We start from the raw sequence: 22,987 nt of genomic DNA on the forward strand, positions 1-22,987 counted from the left end.
TCATTAGTTAACGTATTACTAACATATTTACTAACATGAACTAGTAATGAAAAATACTTTTATGACATTTATTAATCATAGGTAAACATTTTTTACTAATGCGTTATTAAAAGTCAAATTCATGCTTGCTAATGCACAGTGAGCTAGCATTAACTAACAGTGAATAACTTTATTATGATTAACTAACATAAACAAAGATGCGTAAATACTGTAATAAATCTATTGTTCATTAGCTAACAAATTAACAAAAATCTCATATCACATCTCATATTCTGATAACGATGTATATCATGTATATCAACATGATTGGATATATATAGAGATTTTCTTAAGTATACATCGCTTTGTTAACATTTAGTATTACCCTTTGATGAGCCTCTCCGTACAGTTTGATATGGGGCTTGGAACCAGAAGCTTTGCGTGTCGTCACACTTAACAAGCAGATACGCTAGTGGCTAAGTGCGTTGACATCACGGCGACCTGAGGTAGATTCCAGGGGTCCAATCTTCGTACCTCGCTTAAATGAGCTAAGATGATTTGGCAGATCCTGGATCTTTTAATCTTGATAACTGATCTCTGGCTAATTTGGTTCTTCAAACAAGTTGGCGAATCAGATTAAAATGTCTGGATGAACTGATCTGAGATCGCTGCGTGTGTTGTGAAGGACAGATCTATCGATCCTCGAAATCATGATCAGCAATGCAACGATTGGCTGACGGCACAGCAGCGTAATGACATCATCTGATTAATATTCAATTATCCATGTGAGCAAAATTACATAAAACTAGCAGTAAATGGTTTGTTAAATATGACGCGCAATAACTTTCCACATTTGTTGTGAGCTGCAGGCTTTACACTTTCATGTGTTGAGAGTATTCATCATGTATTGCAATGCATATCAATGTATTTAGTTGTACATTTAGAGAAGATTTTCTTTATTATAGTAGCCTAGGCCTACTCAAGTTTTTTAATCGCCGTAAGGAATAACTGTATAAATTAATTTTGTATCAAAAAAGCATTTTGATATCTGTAAAGATGTCAATCACCGACATATTAGCGGTCAAAACATGTTCATGACTGCATAAATTATTATCCTTTTAGAAAAAAAAAAAGTCGAATATTGTGCATGTACGCGTTTGTATCTAAAAAATTCATATATTAAAAAAATCTAAAAATTTTCTCTTTGAACTAGCAGGTGGCAATCTTTGAACTATTACTTATAAGTGTAGATTTCAAAAGTTTTTTTAATATATATTTTTTAACTTTATATATAGTTAAAAATACATATTTACTATTTTCCCAAGTGTATATCACTACTGTAAGAAAATATCAAAATTCAGTGCATTCTTTCAGTATTATCTTTGCTTGAACTGACCCAGTCTAATCCTGTTTACATAAAATGAGCCTGGTTTGAGCTACCAGAACTGTGACTATGACAACAAGATGATTTTTGAAGAATTAAACTATCCTGGATCATGTCAAATCAGCAGTATCTAAATCCAGCTAATTGTGTAATCCACGTACAAAGAACGGACCCCTGGTTTAAGTTTTTTTTTTGGCTGATCCTTTCCCTCTTTATGCTTTCTCAATATTTGCGATTTGTTTTATCTATTAAAGCTTAAAACCCCCCCAAAAATAAATATGTATATAAAATGATACAAATTAATGTAAAATGTAAAGCATAAAACATTGTACTAGATTGCAACTTTCTAACAATGCTGTTATTCATGTTTATGTCTGCATTCCCATAATGGCATGTAATATTGCGCTCGTATAAATTATGAAAAAGTATTGCAGTGAACAGTGTATTTTGCAACACTACAATATAGAAGATAGAACATAATATGAAACAATAGACTTTCTGTATCGTTCTTTCATTCAATCATTCATTCATTTTCCTTCAGCTTAGTCCCTGATTTATCAGGGGTCGTCACAGCAGAATGAACCCCCAACTACAGTGTCATATGTTTTACGCAAGGGATGCCCTTCCAGGTGCAAACCAAGAACGGGGAATTATATTGTTCATATGGAATACTTAGTCATATTTCCCAGCTCTTGTGTGATTGACCTATAGTGCGTCCGGAAAGTATTCATAGCGCTTCACTTTTTCCACATTTTTTATGTTACAGTCTTATTCCAAAATGGATTAAATTAAATTATTTCCTCAAAATTCTAGACACAATACCCTATAATGACAATGTAAAAAAAAGATTTTTTGAAATTGTTACAAATTTATTAAAAATGAAAAACCTGAAAAATCACATGTACATAACCATCTGAACATACAATCATCTGTGCAGCAATCCACCAATCAGGCCTGTATGGTAGAGTGGCCAGACGGAAGCCACTCCCTGCCTGGAATTTGCCAAAAGGCATCTGAAGGACTCTCAGACCATAAGAAATAAAATTCTCTGGTCTGATGAGACTAAAACTGAACACTTCGGAGTGAATGCCAGGCGTTACGTTTGGAAAAAACTAGGCACCGCTCATCACCAGACTAATACCAACCCTACAGTGAAGCATGATGGTGGCAGCATCATGTTGTGAGGATGTTTTTCAGCAGCAGGACATGGAAGACCAGTCAGAATAGAGGGAAAGATGAATGCAGCAATGTACAGAGACATCCTGAATGAAAACCTGCTTCAGAGTGTGCTCTTGATCTCTGACTGGGGCGACGATTCATCTTCCAGCAGGACAATGACCCAAAGCACACTGCCAAAATATCAATGGAGTGGCTCGTGAACTTCCTTGAGTGGCCCAGCCAGAGCCCAGAGCTAAATCCTATTGAACATCTTTGGAGAGAGATCCAACCTGATAGAGCTTCAGAGGTACTGCAAAGAGAAATGGGCAAAAATTTCTAAAGACAGGTGTGCCAAGCTTGTGGCATCATATTCAAAAATACTTGAGGCTGTAATTGCTGCTAAAGGTGCATTAACAAAGTATTGAGCAAAGGCTGTGAATATATGAATTGCAACAATTTCAAAAAATCTTTTTTCACATTGTCATTATGGGGTATTGTGTGTAGAATTTTGAGGAAATAAATGAATTTAATTAATCCATTTTGGAATGAGGCTGTAACAAAAAAATGTGGAAGAAGTGAAGCGCTATGAATACTTTCTGGATGCACTGTATCAGAATCAAGTATGTCAAGGAGCCCTATAGTAAGATCATTTAATGTCTGCCTCTCATTCAGAACTGTCAAGCTGTTTTCTCTTTGTAAATGGAAGACTGAACATCAGCACATCTTTTGTTTATTGACTCGTAATGGATAAAGTAGTCTTTACAACTGACATAAAATCCATTCAGATTAATAGAAAGTCAAAGGCTAAGTTTGAGGTTGTTGCACTGCATGAACTGTTTGATAAGTGGATGTGTGTGTGTGTTTACCGCAGCGGAAAACTGTTCTGGTTACAAGACGTGCGGCCACTGTTTGGACCAGCCTGGATGTGGGTGGTGCACTGATCCCAGTAATACGGGCCGGGGTCAGTGTATAGAGGGCTCTTACCGCGGTCCAGTCCAGACCCTGTTTCACGCCCCGTCCACTTCAGGACCCTCCATCCTTCCTGCTCCTCAACCAATGCTGAACGTGAGCTTGTGCCCAGTGGAGGGCAACTACAATTGGTCTTTCATCCAGTGCCCAGGTGAAGCTCATGTGACTTGTTCTGTGTTGAATTTGTTTATGAAATTAATTAATATTTAGTGAAAAACTTTGACTTTTGATTTTAAATCAAGTTTTAAGCTTTTGAGTTAAATGCTAATCTAATTGTTTATTTAAAAAAATGGATATTTATTTACCTTTTTCTCACTCTTTAGTAGTTCCAAATAATTTTTGAGACATTTTCAGCTATTAAATACTTTTTCTCATCATGAAAATGGCCATAGAATGGCATTAAATGCAAGCAAACAAACAAACAAACAAGTAAACAAACCGTTCTACTATTGCACACCAAAACAATACTTTGAGAAATGTTGAAAACCGGTAACCATGAGCTACGTTTTCATCCACCTAGTTTTATGCGCATTTTCGATATGAAATGATTTAGAAAATGTGCATAACTGAGTAGGATTAACTTTTTATTTGATAAAAAAAGATGCACATTATATATATATATATATATATATATATAATTTTAATAATCATGCTTATTAGATTTTCACAATAATACAGACATAACAATACTTCAATATTTCAAACAATAGTCTTCAAAGCACTCGCAAAGAAAAATATCAACACAAAAAAATTAAGAGAAAAAAAGGAAAAAGAAAAGAAAAGAGGAAAAAAACTCACATTTTATATAATACGGGACTATCCCAATTAAAACCGATTAGAAAAAAGTCTGAATTGCTTCTTGTACATTGCTTATTTTTCAGATAACAATACAGTTACAGTATTCCTTTTAGCATGAAAGGGCAAAGACTAGATTCAAAATTATCCAAATATAGAGTCTGAAATCTGGAAATTAGTTTTTTTGTGTAAAACATAGGTAAGATGTTCCAAGGGAATTAACTCAAACATTATCTTGTGCCAACCTTTAAGTGATGGAGATTTATCACTAATCCAATTAAGTAAAATATTCTTTCTGGCGGCAAAGGTCATCATATTTTAAAATTTAAAATGTTTTTTTTTTGTTTAACAGATGTAAAGAAACTGTGTAGTTTCACAATCACTTTTTGCCTACCAAGTTTCAGTATAATAAATAATTAACAATACATTATTTTTATTTTTACAATTTGAAGTGTACAACATAGCATATAAATGAACGCAAAGTATCTTTTAAAGTTAAAAAATGTCAGATAATAGGTAAAACAATGCAAATAAGAGACAAATTAAATTAAAAACTTTCTAGACTACAGTATATTACAGTAAAGCTATATTTCACATTGTTTTTCATGATGTATAAAAGTGTTTTAACGATGTTTTATGTGTAACTTCAGTGATTAATCTGTGTGTGTAATGTGTGCATCTCTGATGCAGCATGTCAGTGTAACGGCCACAGCTCATGTGTGAATGAAAGTGTGTGTGAGAGATGCGAGGATCTCACCACGGGCAAACAATGCGAGAGCTGCATCTCTGGTTATTACGGCGATCCCACAAACGGAGGCAGCTGTCAACGTAAGTCTCATTCCAAAATACAGTAGACTTTTGTTTGCCATTTGATAAGATCTTACAGTGTTTGTGTGTTGCTCATTTGCAGCCTGTAAGTGCAACGGTCATGCAAGCATGTGCAACTCCAACAATGGCAAGTGTTTCTGTACCACCAAGGGCATCAAAGGTGATCGCTGCCACGTGTAAGTGCACACACACACACACACACACACACACACACACACACACACACACACACAACACACACAAAAGGCACATATTCTACATTTGCAGTGTGTGTACTTTACAACACTGTGTTTTGCTCTACAGTACTGTTTGTACCAATGTGCTGATTCAGGGCTTCTGTTTTTAAATTGTAATTTAATAATTACTAATAATAGTTAATAGTCGTTTTTTGTCTTTAAACATTGAATTATCTTTAATAATACTGTTATAATATAATTATTTTTTATAATATTCAATATTAAATAATATTGAGGCTACACACAATGACAGGAGGACATTACAGGAGGAAAATTGTTTATAAAAACAACTTAATATCGTATTTATTCATCTCTTTTATGCACTTTTATGGTGTAGAGTCTGTGGCTTGTTGAATGTGGCATTTTCTTGATGTTTTTCATTCAATATTGTAAAATACATTTTAAAATAATAAATAAATAAATGTTAAAGCATTGAAATCTATGAAATATTTAATATTTTAATAATTTTGCCATTAAAATACTGTGAAAGTGTAATGTATAATTATATATTTTTATATTATTTTCTTTTCTGTACACATACACTGTAAAAATGCAGGGTTTCACACAATTCATTCAAGTTGTCCCAACGCAAAGCTTAGCAATTTTAAATGGATTGAACATAAAACAATTAAGTTGTCCCTAAAAAATCTCAAGAGTTGTGTTATTTTTAGCTCATTTTATATAATAGTTTGTATATTGTTTGAACAAGCAGCAGAAGAATTGTTTTACTGAGTGTACTTCCTAACAGAGCGCTTGTATCATTTAATCATATTTATACATTTATGTCTACATTTAAATTCATAACATTTTTCAGACAGTGAATTTATTAGATTGACTATTAAAAGATTAAAACCATTATTTCATAAAAAAGATCAGGTGCTATTTCATCAGAAGTTTTCCCTTTAACAAGCTTTTAAAAGACCTGCCCCATAACTCAGACTTTTCGCTAAGAGGGTCAGAATGTTCAATACAATTTTTTTTTTGTATTTTTGTGTGTAAATAACATTTTTAACATTATAAATAAACCTCAAGGAACTTTATATAAAAAACACACCCAAAAAACAATAACACAAGCAGTGTGAACTCTGCAGAGTACAGGATGTGCTAACAGGCCATTAGGAGCTTTTCTTTCCTCTAAGATTAAGTCGTTTAACAGACTTCCAGCTTAGCATTAGCTAATGTATATCATAGACTCAGGGTTCCCAGAGGTCCTTTCAAATTTAGTAATTAAATTCAGTCACCAGGATGTTCATGTTAAAAATTCTTGATTTTCACAGCCTAAAATGACTGATTTTGCCGTGACTTTTAAAAAAATGTCAATTTACAACAGCAAACCCGACAATATGCCACTTCAAACTATAAAAAAAAGTCAATAAAAATCACTTTTTCAAACTTTTCAGCATCAAAACGTGTTGGAGAAAAGAACGTAATGCAATTCAAAAGCACTCATAAATAAAAAACAAAAACATTAATCACAAAATACAGAAATCTGTGCGGAAAGTTTGCAGGAAATCTGCATTAAAAAAGTTATAAATTGCAGGCTCCTCTAAATGTTTTGCTATTTTTTGCATCCACAGAACCACAAAATTCCTCAAATTTACAGTTGAAGTCAGAATTATTAGCCCCCCTAAATTATTAGCCCCCTGTTTGTTTTTTCTCCAATTTCTGTTTAACGGAGAGAAGATTTTTTTTCAACACATTTCTAAACATAATAGTTTTAATAACTCCTTTCTTATAACTGATTTATTTTATCTTTGCCATGATGACAGTAAATAATATTTGACTAGATATTTTTCAAGACACTTCTATACAGCTTAAAGTGACATTTAAAAGCTTAACTAGGTTAATTAGGTTAACTAGGCAATATAGGGTAATTAGGAAAGTTATTGTATAACGATGGTTTGTTCTGTAGACCAGTGTTTCCCAACCCTGTTCCTGAAGGCACACCAACAGTACACATTTTCAACCTCTCCCTAATCAAACATACCTGAATCAACTTATCATAACATCAGAAGAGACTCCAACACCTAAAGATAATGGGTCAGAAAAAGGAGACAACCAAAATATGTACTGTTGGTGTGCCTCCAGGAACAGGGTTGGGAAACACTGCTGTAGACTATCGAAAAAAAATAGCTGAAAGGGGCTAATAATTTTGTCCTTAAAATTAGTTTTCAAAAATTAAATACTGCTTTTATTCTAGCTGAAATAAATCAAATATTATCATACATACCGTGAAAATTCGGAAATTATTTTTAAAAAGAACAAAAAATTCAAAGGGGGGCTCAGATTTCTGACTTCAACTGTATATTCATTATAGGTCATGGAAAATCAGCTTTTCAGTCAGTGAAAGTTGGTGAATTTGACATTTTGGCGTAGATTGGGAAGCCTGGACACCACATTATTCCTACTCATCAACTCTGATTTTCATCCAGCTCTTTTGTTTGTGTCTGTCAGGTGTGAGGTGGAGAATCGCTATCAGGGCAATCCTCTGAAGGGAACCTGTTATTGTGAGTATGTTTGCGCTGGCGATCAGGGCAGCTCATGTTGTGGCTATTTGAGTCATTCAGTCATTTTCTGAACCTCTCATTTCCTCCTTTGCTGACTGATTCAGGGAGAAAGCATGAAGCTGCATGCCTTTCAGTCTGTCTGTGAAAATAGCAGGATTTTTCCATCTATTCTCTTTCACAGCCGTAACTATATCTCTATCTCTGACACACAGACACACTGCTGATTGATTACCAGTTTACCTTCAGTTTGTCTCAGGAGGACGACCGCTACTACACTGCTATTAACTTTGTGGCAACTCCAGATGAGGTTTGTTGTGCTGGAAAAATCTTCACTGTTGAACAAGTGCATGTACTAGGTGTAGATAGAGTGGAGGAACTATGACGTCACCTTGTAGGCTAATCGACTGCTAGCATAAAACTGGTTCCCTCAATAAAATTTTCCCATAGGATTTTCGAAGATTGCAAATAGTAAGCTCTGTGTTCAAACACTGTTCATTACACTTACACGTTTTGTACAGCTGGATAATCCTCACGCGAAAATACAACTTTCCGCACTTTGGATCTTAAATGCAAACTCAAAAATTGAAAAGCTAAGATTAGGCTATAAACGGACCACAGTGCCCTTAGGGCGCTCGCCTGTGACGTCAGCTCCACCCTGCTACAGACAACTTTTCAAGCTTATTTTTAGAAATATGGTCCATGACAAAGATTTGCTCTCTCTTGGTATATTATATTATAATCCATGCTATATATTATAAATAAATAAATACGCAAAAACACCTAGACCTATGTGCATTTTTGGATAGTTTTTTACATGGGAAAAACATTTTGTTTTTGCTTTACGGTTGTTGTAAAAGTTTTAAAACTGTATGTATATATGTGCTTACATATTATTATAAGACATATTTAAATAAGTGTATCGCGCACGTGCAAACAACCCACTTAGATGACAGAAATGATGCGTGAGGGACAAGTCTATATGCCTAGAAGTTCCATCATGGATACAAAACAACATTCAATATTCTTTTTTTTGTCACGAAGTACAGCGTAAAGCAGCCCATACTGTCACATATGCTATACATTTTAAGGAGTGTAAATATTGCATATGTCTATGTTAGGACATTAGAGTTAAATGTGTTCAGATGAAGAAAAAAAACGACAAAATCAATTGATCACATTAAAATGACAGTTATTTATTTTTACACATTTATTCACACGTTTGCATTACTGAGAGTAGGAAAGAGACAGGCTGCAGGGGAAAGCAGTATCCCCATATCGTTTAATTAAAATAAAGGATCAACAAATGAATCTGTCTTGACAGTCTCTACAAGTGAAGGCATTATCTACACACAATATGAATTCCCAATTAGAAAAATACTACAAACTATAAAACACTATTCATGAATACACTTAAATAACAGACAAATCCAAATGCCCAACACAAGCGTTCCAGACCAGTTCAGCTCGATGACGTATAATGTCTCCGACACCACCTGAAGTCCCATTTAGCAACTTGAAAGCAACCGTCTGTTTAAAGAAGCGTAACCGATTAAAAAAATCAAGAGTGTGATGTAACTGATGTGTTTTATGTCGTACAATATAACGTGAAAGTATCTTGAGTTTGTGTTAGCCACAAAGTGATTTAACCGAAATCCCATTGAAAAAAACCCATTGACTCTGGGACGAGGGAACTGGAACTGCTAAAATGCTAACTCCCTTCTGGGTTTTTGCATACAAATTGATGTCATAGTTCCTCCACTTTATAAATCAAGTATTAAATTTAAATAAATAAATAAATAAATGAAGCTAAAACAAATCTGTGGCGACACGGTGGCTAAGTGGTTAGCACTGTTGCCTCACAGCAAGAGGGTCGCTGGTTCGAGTCCCGGCTGGGTCAGTTGCCATTTCAGTATGGAGTTTGCATGTTCACCCCATGTTGGTGTGGGTTTTCTTCGGGTGCTTCCCCACAGTCCAAAGACATGCACTATAGGGGAATTAAATTAACTAAATTGGCCATAGTGTATGAGTGTGTGTGAGTGTGTATGGATGTTTCCCAGTACTGGGTTGTGGCTGGAAAGGTGTCTGCTGTGTAAAATTGGCTGTGCTGCATAAGTTGGCGTTCATTCTGCTGTGGCGACCACTGATTAATAATGGGACTAAGCCGAAGAAAAATGAATGAAAAGAAATCTGAGGTTTACCAGAAACATGTTCTTTAAGCAGAATTAACCCTATACTTGGCACTCATTGAGATACTCATTGGAGTGTAATTTTCATAAGTTTTATGACTTAAAGTTTTTTTATTTTGCAAATCAAGGGCAGTACGTTTAATATATGGCTTTTCATCGGTTTCTTACATGTTTTTTCCATAATTGAAAAGTTGAAGTGAATATAAAAACAAAAATATATATTAAAAAAATGTTAAAGGGGTGGTCCACTACGATATCATATTTTAAACTTTAGTTGATGTGTAATGTTGTGAGAACATCAACAACATCTCTCAAAGTAATACGCTGAAAGTTCAATGCGAAGGGAGACATTGGCTTTTACAGAGTTAGCTTAGCAAAGCCTGCAGCGAATAAAGTTTGGGGACTACAAAAAAAAAAAATTCATCCGTAATAATAATGTCATAAACCCTTCAGGTTACAAGCATACACCCTGCACAGCAAAGGGGCATGACCGGATACACTGTAATGTTATAGCAGAGATGCTTTCTGGTGACATTGAGCCAATCAGCGAATCCCAGCACATTATGTTAGCTGACCAATCAGAGCCTCTTGAGGGTGGGCTTTTGGACAAACTAGGAAATATGTGGTTTTCATGTTAGCTGAGGAACAGTATGTAATTAAAGTAATATATATAAAAAAGTAATGTATTTTTTCTCAAATTAAGCACGAGCACACATTGCTTTGTACCTCATAAAGACAACCAAGCCTTACACTACGGACCACCCCTTTAAAGCATATTAAAATGTTTTAATGCAGTTATTTACAAATGGGGATGCATTAATCTAAACCGTTGCATTTTGTTATGCTTCTAAAGAAAGGATTTAAAATAAATGTGTTTTTTTAACTGCCCATTCAACAGCACATTTTTAAAAAATTAATTTACTAAATTAAAAAAAATTAAACATTAGTAAATTCAGCTTTGCCATCAAAGGAATAGTAATTTAAGTAATCAAAGGGACATTCTACCAGAAACTTACATTATATGTTGTAAAAAATAAAAACATAAATACAGTGAATAAAAAGTATTTCATCCCCCAAAATGTCTAAAATGAACTGATGGTTGATTTCTGTGAGTTGTTCTGTAAAGGAGTATGTCATTCATATGGTTCTCAGATTATATATTATATATATACATTATAGAAATTTGCAAACCCTGTCATTGTCCTTATCCTAGGCCCATTTAAACCTACAGCTTTAATAGTTTTGTTATGCTAAAAGCTGTTTAGAAGAAAAAAACTTCAGAAACAGCAAGTTTAAGTTGTTCACATCATTCACATCAATTGATTAAAAACATGAAATTATAAATAGATTCTACAAATAAATACTATTGTGCCTAAAAATGTGCCTTGTTTCAGTCAGTCCTGTCACATTTGCATTAAATTTTTTAAGGCTATGACTCAGATAAAGTGACATCATTTGACAGAGAAGCTGACAGAGATCAAGGATACGTTCTATTAGTGAATTGTATGATTTTATGCTTGCTTTATATGATTTTTGAGGAGGACAAGCCTAAAAGCCAGGCCCTGTCACATTTTTTATAATTGAAAATGTACGTTTCTGGTAGAATGTCCCTAAAATAGAAAAAAATACCATATTTACTGAATAATATTCCACAGTATTACATTTTCACTATATTTTTTGAACAAAAAATGCAACCTTGTGCATATAGTATTGGTGTATGTATTAAAAAAAATACAATTTGGGGAGAAAATTTAACTTTCAAAATATTATAGATTAAGTATGAATTCCTTTTTGATCATCTACTGAAGGAGTCACCAACCCTGTTCCTGAAGAGATGCCTTCCAGCAGAATTCAGCTTCAACCCTAATCAAACACACCTGAACCAATTAATTAGGACCTGAAGCACCACTTGATAATTACAGACAGGTGTGTTTATCCAGGATTGCAACTGAAATCTGCAGAAAGGAAATCTAGTGACAAATTTAATGAAAAATTATAAAGAATGAAGAATTTTGTTCATTCATTGTTCATGTCATTTAAGTTTAAAACGGACTATTTATGAACTACATTTTATGTGACATCTGTATTGAGAGTGAGTGACATGCTTTACATCACCCTGGAATACTCAACGTTTTTTTAACTGTACTATATATTTTATAGGGTATATATTTAAATTTAATTGATTATTCAGTCTGAATGTCTTTTGAATTTGTCTTGCAGCAAAATCGCGATCTGGACATGTTCATTAATGCCTCGAAAAATTTCAACCTCAACATTACATGGGCAACCAGCTTTGCAGGTTTGAAACCCAGACACAGTCATATATTAAACACAAACACATGCATAAACTGAGCTTGTTGTAAATGAACAGCACATTCAATTAAATCTCTCTTTTTCTTTCTTGTCTGAGCAGCTGGAACTCAAGCTGGTGAGGAAATCCCTATAGTCTCACGCAGCAACATCAAGGAATTCAAGGACAGTTTCTCTAATGAGAAGTTCGACTTCAGGAGCAACACCAACATCACCTTCTACGTTTATGTCAGCAACTTCACCTGGCCAATCAAAATCCAGGTGAGTTTAATTGAAGTTAAATTACATGTTTGAATTGAAGTTAAGCTGCGGTCACACTGGGCTTTGTGTGTGCGAAATTCTGTCGCGCGGCGCTACGAAAAGGGGTGGGATTAAACAAGATGATTAGACATTAAAAAAAGCAAATGATTGCTCCATGCTTTAAATTTCTGTCCAGAGAGGACATGTTTTGATCCTCGATTGGTCTCACACAGTCAAGTGATGCGATTTTACAGGTCAGAGTTCACCAAGCTTGAACTTTGCACTGCAGCAACATGCGAAACTTGACGCATGACCTTGCGTTTCCAGTCTGACGCATTCGCGTGCATATGGGAGGTCTATGGGAGGAAAAGCCCAATGTGACCGCAGCTTAAATTTGCATGTTGGACCAAAGTTATGTCTAATTGGAGATCAGTGGTATTCAACGTACTGAATCAAAAGAAAAAAAAATACTTGCTAACTTTATGGCACCTATGGGAATACTTGGTAACACTTTTAGGGACCCAGTATAGGGACTAGTTGTCACTGTTAACTATTTTATAAAATATTAGACTTACTAGTAGCGATGCACAGATACTGCATTTTTACAAACCGGTACGAGTATTTTAATTTGTGTACCGAGTACCGATACCGATGAAGTTTATTTTATTTTATTTTATTTTATTTTTTATTATTATTTTTTTTTTGCCTGTGGCAAGGATAAACACAATCTTTTAACAGAAGGCTGTTCCAAGCCAAAAATATACAGACATTGTTGATAACCCTGCGAATCCAGACCTTATCTTTTAATGATTAAGCATGGACATTTACTAGTAAAGGGCTAGTTATCCTTGCGCTTATACGTTCACGACTTCACACATTACACAATGTGTGTGCAGTGTACGTTACCTTATGGAGTCACTCTGTTGGCATTGCATATTGGGGACGCATAAAACCCTGTTATGTGCGATTCTTTCTTATTCACAAGTCCTGTCCTTAATCTGCTGGTCAGGTAATCAAAATGTCGGCTACTTAATGTTTAACACTGGGTGGGTCGCCAGTAGATAAGGTCAATAGCCATAAATATGCTATTTTATTTACAGTATTTACATTCAACAATGTTTAATAATAAATAATCTTATTTTTTATTAAAACAAAAGTCATTTAGCACTGACAAGCCAACTGCAGAGAAACAACCAACCATCGCGGCAACCTCAGTGAGCACTCCGAAGATCAGCTATTCTTTTTTGCACTTGATTATTATGCGTTTAATGTTAAAAAAAGCAATATTGAATCAGCCGACAAGTGGTGTGTGTGCGTGTGCGCGCGTCTTTTATCATTGAAGCTGCTCTCTTCAAAAAACGAAAGTTGCTTTGTCTGTCTGTCAATATTTCGGCTTTTATTCGAATGAAAAGTTAGTTTAGATGAGCCAATATTCGAAAATTGCAATAAAGTAACTATGACTTGCGGCCACACATCGATTCTGAGGTATGATCTCATCTCACTCTCGCTGTCACACAGACACAAACATCGATACGTATAGACGCCTTCCAAGTCAAGTCGCAAAACTGAGACTGGTGCCAGCTGACAGGTAGAATAGCTGAAGCCTTTGCGAAATCTGTCGAATTACAGCACTGAAATTAACAGGCATAAATGTCTTTGAGCCAAAAAGTCTATTTGTAGGATATCAGTATAAACGCAATCAGAGCCAATATTATGTAGAAGTTGTGTCACCTAATAATTATATTAATTCTAATAAAATGAAAACCAAAATAAACCATTCATTGCATTTTTTTGTTTGAATGGATGGCTAGTTTGTGTTATATGTGTATGTGTATGTATGTGTTTTAATATATTAAAAATATGCTCAGCCTATTTAGGCTTAGGGGTTACATACGCCACCAATAGGCAAGCCATTCAATAAATTTTATTTTACTGCGTACTGGGTTATAATGTATATTTTACAATAAAAACTAAATATAGCTTGTCTCGCTGTCATTTAAAACATGCAATTCATAACACACCAGAGCTGTAGTCTATGCAGTGTGTGAACTTACAGGGAGGTGTTGGTTACTGCGCACCACGTTATTGAACTCTGATATCTCTGAGGGAGATTATGTTATATATATATATATATATATATATATATATATATATATATATATATATATATATATATATATAAATAAATAAGAGAGAGAGAGAGAGAGAGAGAGAGAGAGTGAGAGTGTAAGGCGCTCAAAGCCGGCATATAACCAAAAGCAAGATCATATTGTTATAAATATTTCATTAACAATACTTATCGAAATATTTATACATTTACATGAAATGTTTATTAAGAGTGTGTGATCTGTATAGGCTGTCTGATCTTTACAGAAGCTCTAAACTGACGCGCGTGGTGACGGCAGTGATATTTAGCTCTGACAAGAGGCTTTTATTTAGCCTGTAGTCTTTAGATTTTTACATAATGTTTCATTACTTAATTTTTTTTTTTTTTTAATTTATAGTTTAGAAATAAAATGAGTGCTAGCTTGTTTAGCTGTGATCATTATGTAAGGAACATATTTCATATTGACTGTTTATAAGGACTAAGCTATTAATATATAATACATTAGGCTAATTATTAGGCTACATTAAGACATTGAGGTCAGGTAGGACAACAAATCACATCCATGTATTGTGAATTACTGTTGAGTGGTATCGGTGCGTGGTATCGGCCTTTCATGTCCGATAAGAGTACGAGTATTTTAACCAAGTATCGACCCGATACTGGTATCTGTATCGTTGGATCACTACTTATTATTAGAATACTATTAAGATATTGGTTGTTTATTAATACTTATAAAGTATATATTCCGCATGATCTTATTTTACTAAAAACTTAATTTTAATTCCCAACTACTACCTTAATAACTATAAGTAAGCAGCAAATTAGGAGTTTATTAAAGTAAAAGTCATTATAAAAGGTTTATTAATAGTGAGAATTGTACCAATTAAAGTGTGACCAAAACTGCTGTGTTACTCAGGGTTATAGATCACACGAGTAGTTGTGTGATTATGGGTGTATATCAGCACTGGTGGGAAACGTGCCTTAGGCCCAATCCCAATTCTACCTCTTAAGCTGCTGTCAAACTCGACTTTTCTCCCCATAGATTCATATATTATATGTTGTTATTATTATATATAGTAATCAATATTAACGTTACCATATATGGTTCTTCAGGGTTAAGCATCATAAAGCTGCCAGGATGATATTTTGCAAGTGTAATTACCCTAAAACCTCTATGAAATATTTGGATTGAGTGAATAATTGAACTTGCATCATATAAACCCATGGAGACTGCATTGTTGCTGTCAAACATACAGACTTCAATATCAGTCAGTTTTGAAAAAAAAAAAAAACAATGATCAAGATTAGCATTTCCTGCTTACCTTTTGAGCACTGTTCAGTGGATGATTGTTTGAGTGCTCTGTTGAGTGTGTGAACACAGTGGCCAATCATATGTGTAAAAGAACCTGCTTAAGAGTGCTCAGATGTTAGTGGGAAAAGGATGGGTTTTTTGTTTGTTTGTTTGTATTTTCTTCTTTAAATTACAGTACAGAATGGCATGGTGGATGATACTTTCGACAACACTAGGCAGCAGAGTAAGGGGAGCAATGTGAAATATCATAACATGGAATGACCAGACTACCGTTTAATTCCAATGGGTTTCCGGCTATTTTATTGTTTTATTGATGTTGACTGATAAACTCAATTGGCCGTAGTGTAAAATTGTGTGTGGGTGTTTCCCAGTACTGGATTGCAGCTGAATGGCCATCCGCTGCGTGAAACATATGCTGTAATAGTGGTGGGTTCATTCTGCTTTGGTGACTCCTGATGAATAAGGGACGGAGCCAAAGGAAAATGAATGATGTTGACTGAGTAGATAACTGATTTGAGAGGTGAATAATGAACAAGATTCCAGCAACAAACAATTTGACTCTCCGCATCAAACGACACGCAACAGAAACAAGAAGTGCAGAAGTTCCACAGAAGTGCAGAATGGTGCACTCTACTCACAATGGCAAGGACAGGTTTGTAATCTAATTAAATACATATTAAAGCTCATTAACCTTATTAAATGTACTTGTTGAGTCATCGTTGTTATGTTCATGTTTGAACTATATGTTTGCTGGTTATTTTATTTTCAAGATTTGAGGTAAACTATCTGCTGCCGCTTTCAGTATAGCCATAAATCTCACATAAAATGGTATTCAAACTCAAACTGGTACCATTTAACACCGAATAAAGCACATAATCAGCACCTGAGGTGTTTAAGGTAATGTTCAGCCACGTCATCATCACAGAAATAGAAACTGTTTGTAAAATAGCAACTTCGAGAGATGCAGTTGTGGATGAGGGCCACAAAAACTCATTTGAAAAGTTAGCACGTCGCATTGCCGGGTCATGCGCAGTTAGGACACGGTGTAATAAGTTGAATTGCAAAATCCAGGTGAGCGCACATTATTGGCTCCGCTGACATATACAGAGAAAATATCACACCGCTGTGTGTGTGAGTGTCAGTTGTTTTGTTTTGCTGTCTTAGCCTCTCCTTCCGTCTGTAAATTCACGAAGGCCATCTCCTTTTATTCTTTCTCATATATCTTTGGCCTTTTCTGTCTGGTCTGGAAATGATTTGGCAGAGTTTTCCCTTCCCTCCCTCTTCTCTCTCTCCTCTCCTCCTCTTTTAGTTTTCCCCCTCCTCTCTTCCTTTTGCGTTGGAAAGCGATCTGACTTTGGTAGGACGCTAACTCAGAGTTTGTTTTAGATTGTCCGCTAGCTGATCTAGAGCACGTAGCCTCCTCAGCTCATGGAGAAAGGCTGAATGTCACACAGGTAACACTTACCGTCTCTCTTGTTCACCTTTCAATTTCTGACCAACCTTTGGGTTCCACGTTTCATCAAACGGAGAAGGCTTGTGGCGATTTCAAGAGTGAATGTGGGCAAAAAGGGCTCTCTGCGTGCAGGACAGAGGGGCTGTTGTCAAGCGTTTAGAGGAGAACGACGAGAGGCGAAAAACCTGCTCTGTAAACATGGCAGGCTGAGATTGAGAACGTCAGATGGAATGTTAAGTTGAAACACATGGCTCTTTTTTGAGAGAGAGACTGAGGGAAGAGTCTGAGAGAAATAAGAGAGATCAGAAAGTTCAGAAGCAGCCTTCTGTTTCTGCCTCTTGTTTTCTTTTTGCTCTGTGGTTGGAGAGTCTGTGTGCGGCCTGTGTAGCTTTTGGCCGGTGCAATGCTGAAAGTGTGTATGCTTGTATATCTAAACAGAAGTACAGGAGGAGCCTTCACTTTGTCAGGGTTTCCTAGGTGCGGATGTTATGTGATGGAAAACAGAATTTGGTTGAATCGCATCACGAAAATGCTTGCAGGTTGCATTTCACCATGATATTATTTTGTTACAAAAGTAGTACCAAAAGGTCTGGTCATTTTAATTTTAATGTTCGTAATTCTCATTATTCACTCTGGTGATTCTCATTAGATCATCATTACTTGGATACAGTAGTTGTGTGTTTTTTAAATAAGAAAGAAATTATATTTCTATGTTAATATATAAATCGAATGCATTATCACTAATGGTGCCATTCTATTAAAATAAAATGTAAATATAATAAATTATTAATATATAAATTATAAATAATAATAATAATAATAATAATTATTATTATTATTATTATTATTATTATTATTATTATTATTATTATTATTATTATTATTATTATTATTATTATTATTATTGGCTTAATTGTCATAAATAAATAAAGAAAAGTGTCACATTTCATTTCCTAGAAGTAATGTTTATCCATATTATTCAACATGGTAAAAATAATAACACATCTAAAAACCCATTTCATTAAAAGGTAGGTTTTCTAGTGCTAATTAATGTAAATAATTATTTTTTTAAACAATTTTTAACCACCCCTTCTAAAGTGATGTTTATAATTTAGTGCAAAAGTCATATATTTATAAGAATACAGTTGCTAAAGTAAGATGTTTTGTATTTTCAATATATTTTGATTTAATAAACCGCTATTAAATCCTTAATAAATATGTACTTGTTTGATAAATTCCATCATAATTTATTATGGCTTAAAAGTAGCAACGGTAAATATATTTTATTATATGATGGATTATTAGATGATTGTTAGATTTTTTAAAATATACTGACTCATAATATGATAATTATTTGTAATGTGGACATCCAACTTATCAAATAACAGCCATTTGAATGTACAGTAATCATATCATCATAGCTTTTTGTTATAATGTCAGTTATTTTACCTTTTACCCCTAAAATAGGAGTGTTTTATCCAAATACTACAGATTCTTCATTATTAAAAACATGTTCATTGAATTAACTAGCTTACTGAACAAAAATAATTAGCAAAACCTTGTACTGTTTGACACAAAATAAAAGCAATATTGCCGTTTAGTCAAATGTCCTTTTTGCCCAATGTTCATTTAGCTTTGTTGTGCTCATGTTGTAATTATGTTTTGGCTAAAATACATCAGTCGATGATTTAGTCATTTGCAGTTTAATCTCTGGTCATTGAATAAGAAGTCATTGCAAGAAACTGAACATTTAAAATCTTATTAATTGGAATCCATAGCTGACAAACTGGTATGTCCAATTCAAATAACTGACTGACCAGCTGCTTGTTTTTGTATTAAATATCGTAAATAATGTTCAGTTTCTTTTACAGATTAATAATATCTTTAGCTAAAAATATCTATACTTTTTTAAATTCTAACTGAAAAAGAAACATTTTTGGGGGTGAACTGTTGCTTCCAAGTTTCCACACAGTTGCCATACTGCTCTTTTTTATAAACAGAATGACTTGCAGTCTGATGTTTGTGAGAGGCAGTCGAAAGCTGAGTTTAGACACGTTCTTGACAGGTTTCGTGGGATTCACCCACTTTAAAAATATGTCACTTGAAGATTCGGTGGACTCAACTTTACATTCTTTTTAGCCTAGATTGATGTTCAGAGACACTTCAGCTATGTGTAGGCTGACTTTGAGGAGTGTAAACATTGCACTCTTAAAAAAAAATAAAGCTTTTTATTTGCATCGTTGGTGCAATTTAAAGGGATAGTTCAGCTAAATATGAACATTTTTTTAAAATTTGAATTCATGCTTCACTTGTTCAAAACGTATTTGAATTTCTTCTGTTGGAGATATTTGGAAAAATGCTTTTAGCTTATACCCATTGACTTTCATAGTAATTGTGTTTTTTTCCTATTACTGAAGTCGATCATGGGAGTCAGCAACCAACATTCTTCAACATTCATCATAATTGGGTGAACGATTGCTTTAAGAAGCTTTACATTCATACATTCATAGAACATTTTCCATTCAACAAAAGGTTCATTAGACTGTAAAGATTTTCTTTAGACAGTTAATATTCTGCTTCACAGTAAACATGAAAGCTTCACAGCAAACATGAAAGAAATGTTCTTTGGCGAACCTAACATGTTTCTTCTATGGCTTCTCTATGAAAACCTTAATATGGAGTTATGTCACGCTTTCAAATCATCTCTCTGTTTGAGCACTCCAGCATGTCAACTTCCACCTCATCCAGTGGCTTACATTTGGGGTGAAACTGACTGTTTGTGCAAACAACGGCAGGTTGACACAGAATATAAAGATTTTCACATTGGATTAATGCATTTGTGATGATTCAGAGATGGCGCACTTCCTTTTTCTCATTACTAGTTATTTACAAATGCTTGATTCTTCAGGCTTACTTTCTTTCACTGCCATTTGTAATAAGTTTGATTGTGCCCTTGGCTTTCTGGGTTTCAGTTAAAATCCTCCATACAGCAACAAAACTCATTTTATTTTGTTTAACTTGCCTTGCCAGGTGTACTAGTCCATACTCTCTTGCTTATGTTAACATGTATGCTAGGGGTGAGAATAACAAGAGTCACCACAATATGAAATTAGAAATCAATCTGATATTGGTGATATATTGATTGAGAATCTATGTATAAATATAGTATTGGTGCACAAAGTTATGCTGTGTAATTTTTTTCCACACCCCTAATGTATGCATTTGACAGATGCTTTTATCCAAAGCTGAGATTCGAACCCACGGCCATTTGATAGCATCATCTAGTCTTGTGGTGAACTTGTTTGAGAAATCCTGATCCTGTATTGATTCTGAACGTTTCTAAATGCATCACTATTCTCTCTTGAATGAATTCTGAGCTTAGTTTTTAACAACAGGTGACATTGTATGCTTTATAAACAGAGTGTTCAAGGGGTCTTAAAATGTCTTAAATTTCAAAACAATTTTTTAGACCTTAAAAAGTCTTAGATTTACTGAAATTTAGGTCTTGTAGGTCTTAAATCATTTTAAATGGGCCTTTCTTTTCCTGTGGCCTAACAATCCATCTCAATGAAACATTTAACAGAAGTAAAAATTATATATATATATATATATGTATATGTATGTGTGTGTATATATGTACAAGTGTATATTTATATATTTATATATATTTATATATATATATATATATATATATATATATATATATATATATATATATACGTATAAAATTCGTACAGAATTCTGCCCAGAAATGGCAAAAAGATGTCCGCAGATTCTTTACGGCCCCGCTAACAAGCTATATATTGTGTTTACGTCACATGCACCATATGAATGGCGATGTGAGACAGGTTGTCATGCGTGACTGACAGTGATGGTTGGATTACTGTGGTTTTGTATTGAACGTGTGTGTGTATCAGTGTGTTCTGGAGCTGTGAGTCAGTTTTTGAAAAGTCAGGCCCGTGTGTGTCTCAACGCAAAAGAGAGAGGCCGTATCAGCGCTCAGCATCTGCTCAATGAGAGCCCTGTGTGAATTTACCCTCCATGCTGTGGATGTCTGGCAGTAACTCAGTTGTACCCACTTCTCTCAAAATCCAGTGCTTATTTTGGAAGTGCCTGGAGGAATGGAGAGGGAAGAGTAAGCTTGTTTGAAAAGCAGGTAAAAGACGGAGAGAAAATGACAGTGTTTTAAAGTGGAAGAATGTCTCTGGTGTCCCGCAGACTCTGCCCTCATTGTGCTAGACAAGTTTAAGAGTGTGCATCATCCCTGAAAAGAGGGACAGGAAATGATGTAACTGCTTGAGGGGGTTGCGCTGCTAGGTTTAGGTGTGAAATAAATGGGTCATTTATCTTTTTTTAGAGAAAAAACATATTTATATACCAAATAAATCAAAAGATAACACCTCTGTCTTAAAGATATAAAGAAAAATAGATAGAAAATTGATTCATAAAATAGATAAGTGTGTGTGTGTGTGTGTGTGTGTGTGTGGTGTGTGTGTGTGTGTGTGTGTGTGTGTGTGTGTGTGTGTGTGTGTGTGTGTGTGTGTGTGTGTGTGTGTGTGTGTGTGTGTGTATGTATATATGTATGTGTGTGTGTGTGTGTATATATACATATACATACATATACATATACAATATATGCAAAAACAATTTTGAGACTCCCCGTGTTTGATTTTTATATACACGATTATGCCGTCAAACTGTTGTATAAACGCAATATCACACTTGTAGCAGTGGGATGTGGCTGTATATCACCACTGGTGGGACAATAAGGCACGCCTCCCACCAGTGCCGATTTACAGTCATATCACACTGCTACTCATTTGATATTGTTCATATATAAATAGTGTTGCGCTGCTAGTTTTAGGTGGGAAAAAATTGTATTACTCTTTAGATATTACTCCTTATATAGAATCAAAACATCACAGATTTATCTTTAAGATATAAAGAAAAATAGATTTATAAAACAGATTTAGAAAACAGACAGTATTTTTATCCCACTTATTTACATATTTTTATACAACCTAGTTCTGTTACTATTTATATTGCAGTACTTGAAGTTACACGGTGATTTAAGAGTTGTGTTTTTTTTTTTTTAAACTGTAATAACCCTGGTAAGAAGAAATCAATTTCTCGAGTAATCTTTATTGCTTCCACATTTTTCTAAAATGATTTTAGCTCATAATAAATCATAATTGCTCTATTTGTATAACGTTCATCAGCTCACTTAACCACACATCACACATTGGAGAAAGGGTCACGTTAAACACGATAACATAATTGTAAGCTTGTTTCAGGGGCCGGGTTAGTAATTAATCCAGGCTAATCAGGTTTTCTTATTTCCAGCTGTACATTTGTAAACCCTGGGTTAATGTTCTCATTTGCATATTTGCAAGGTTAATAATGCTGATTGGATGAGTACAGCATGCAGTGAGCTTGTGACTGCTTTTGATAACAGCTTTACCATCTGGATAGATGTCGACATCTGACATCCACTTTGTTTTTCTCGTGTGTACAGTTGAGGGT

General features: G+C 34.5%; 1 protein-coding gene across 1 annotated transcript in view; it reads left to right on the forward strand.

Moving 5' to 3' along the window:
* The window catches only part of atrn (attractin), a 132,033-nt gene that overhangs the window by 58,725 nt on the left and 50,321 nt on the right, over positions 1 to 22,987 (forward strand). The window contains exons 15-21 of the mRNA XM_056471480.1: positions 3,393 to 3,641; positions 4,976 to 5,113; positions 5,196 to 5,289; positions 7,804 to 7,856; positions 8,069 to 8,163; positions 12,263 to 12,341; positions 12,456 to 12,613. Coding sequence (XP_056327455.1) covers positions 3,393 to 3,641; positions 4,976 to 5,113; positions 5,196 to 5,289; positions 7,804 to 7,856; positions 8,069 to 8,163; positions 12,263 to 12,341; positions 12,456 to 12,613 — 866 coding nt within the window. The remainder of the gene's footprint in view (positions 1 to 3,392; positions 3,642 to 4,975; positions 5,114 to 5,195; positions 5,290 to 7,803; positions 7,857 to 8,068; positions 8,164 to 12,262; positions 12,342 to 12,455; positions 12,614 to 22,987) is intronic.

The sequence above is a fragment of the Danio aesculapii genome, chromosome 13, assembly GCF_903798145.1.
Source record: "Danio aesculapii chromosome 13, fDanAes4.1, whole genome shotgun sequence".
NCBI classification, from domain to species: Eukaryota; Metazoa; Chordata; class Actinopteri; order Cypriniformes; family Danionidae; genus Danio; species Danio aesculapii.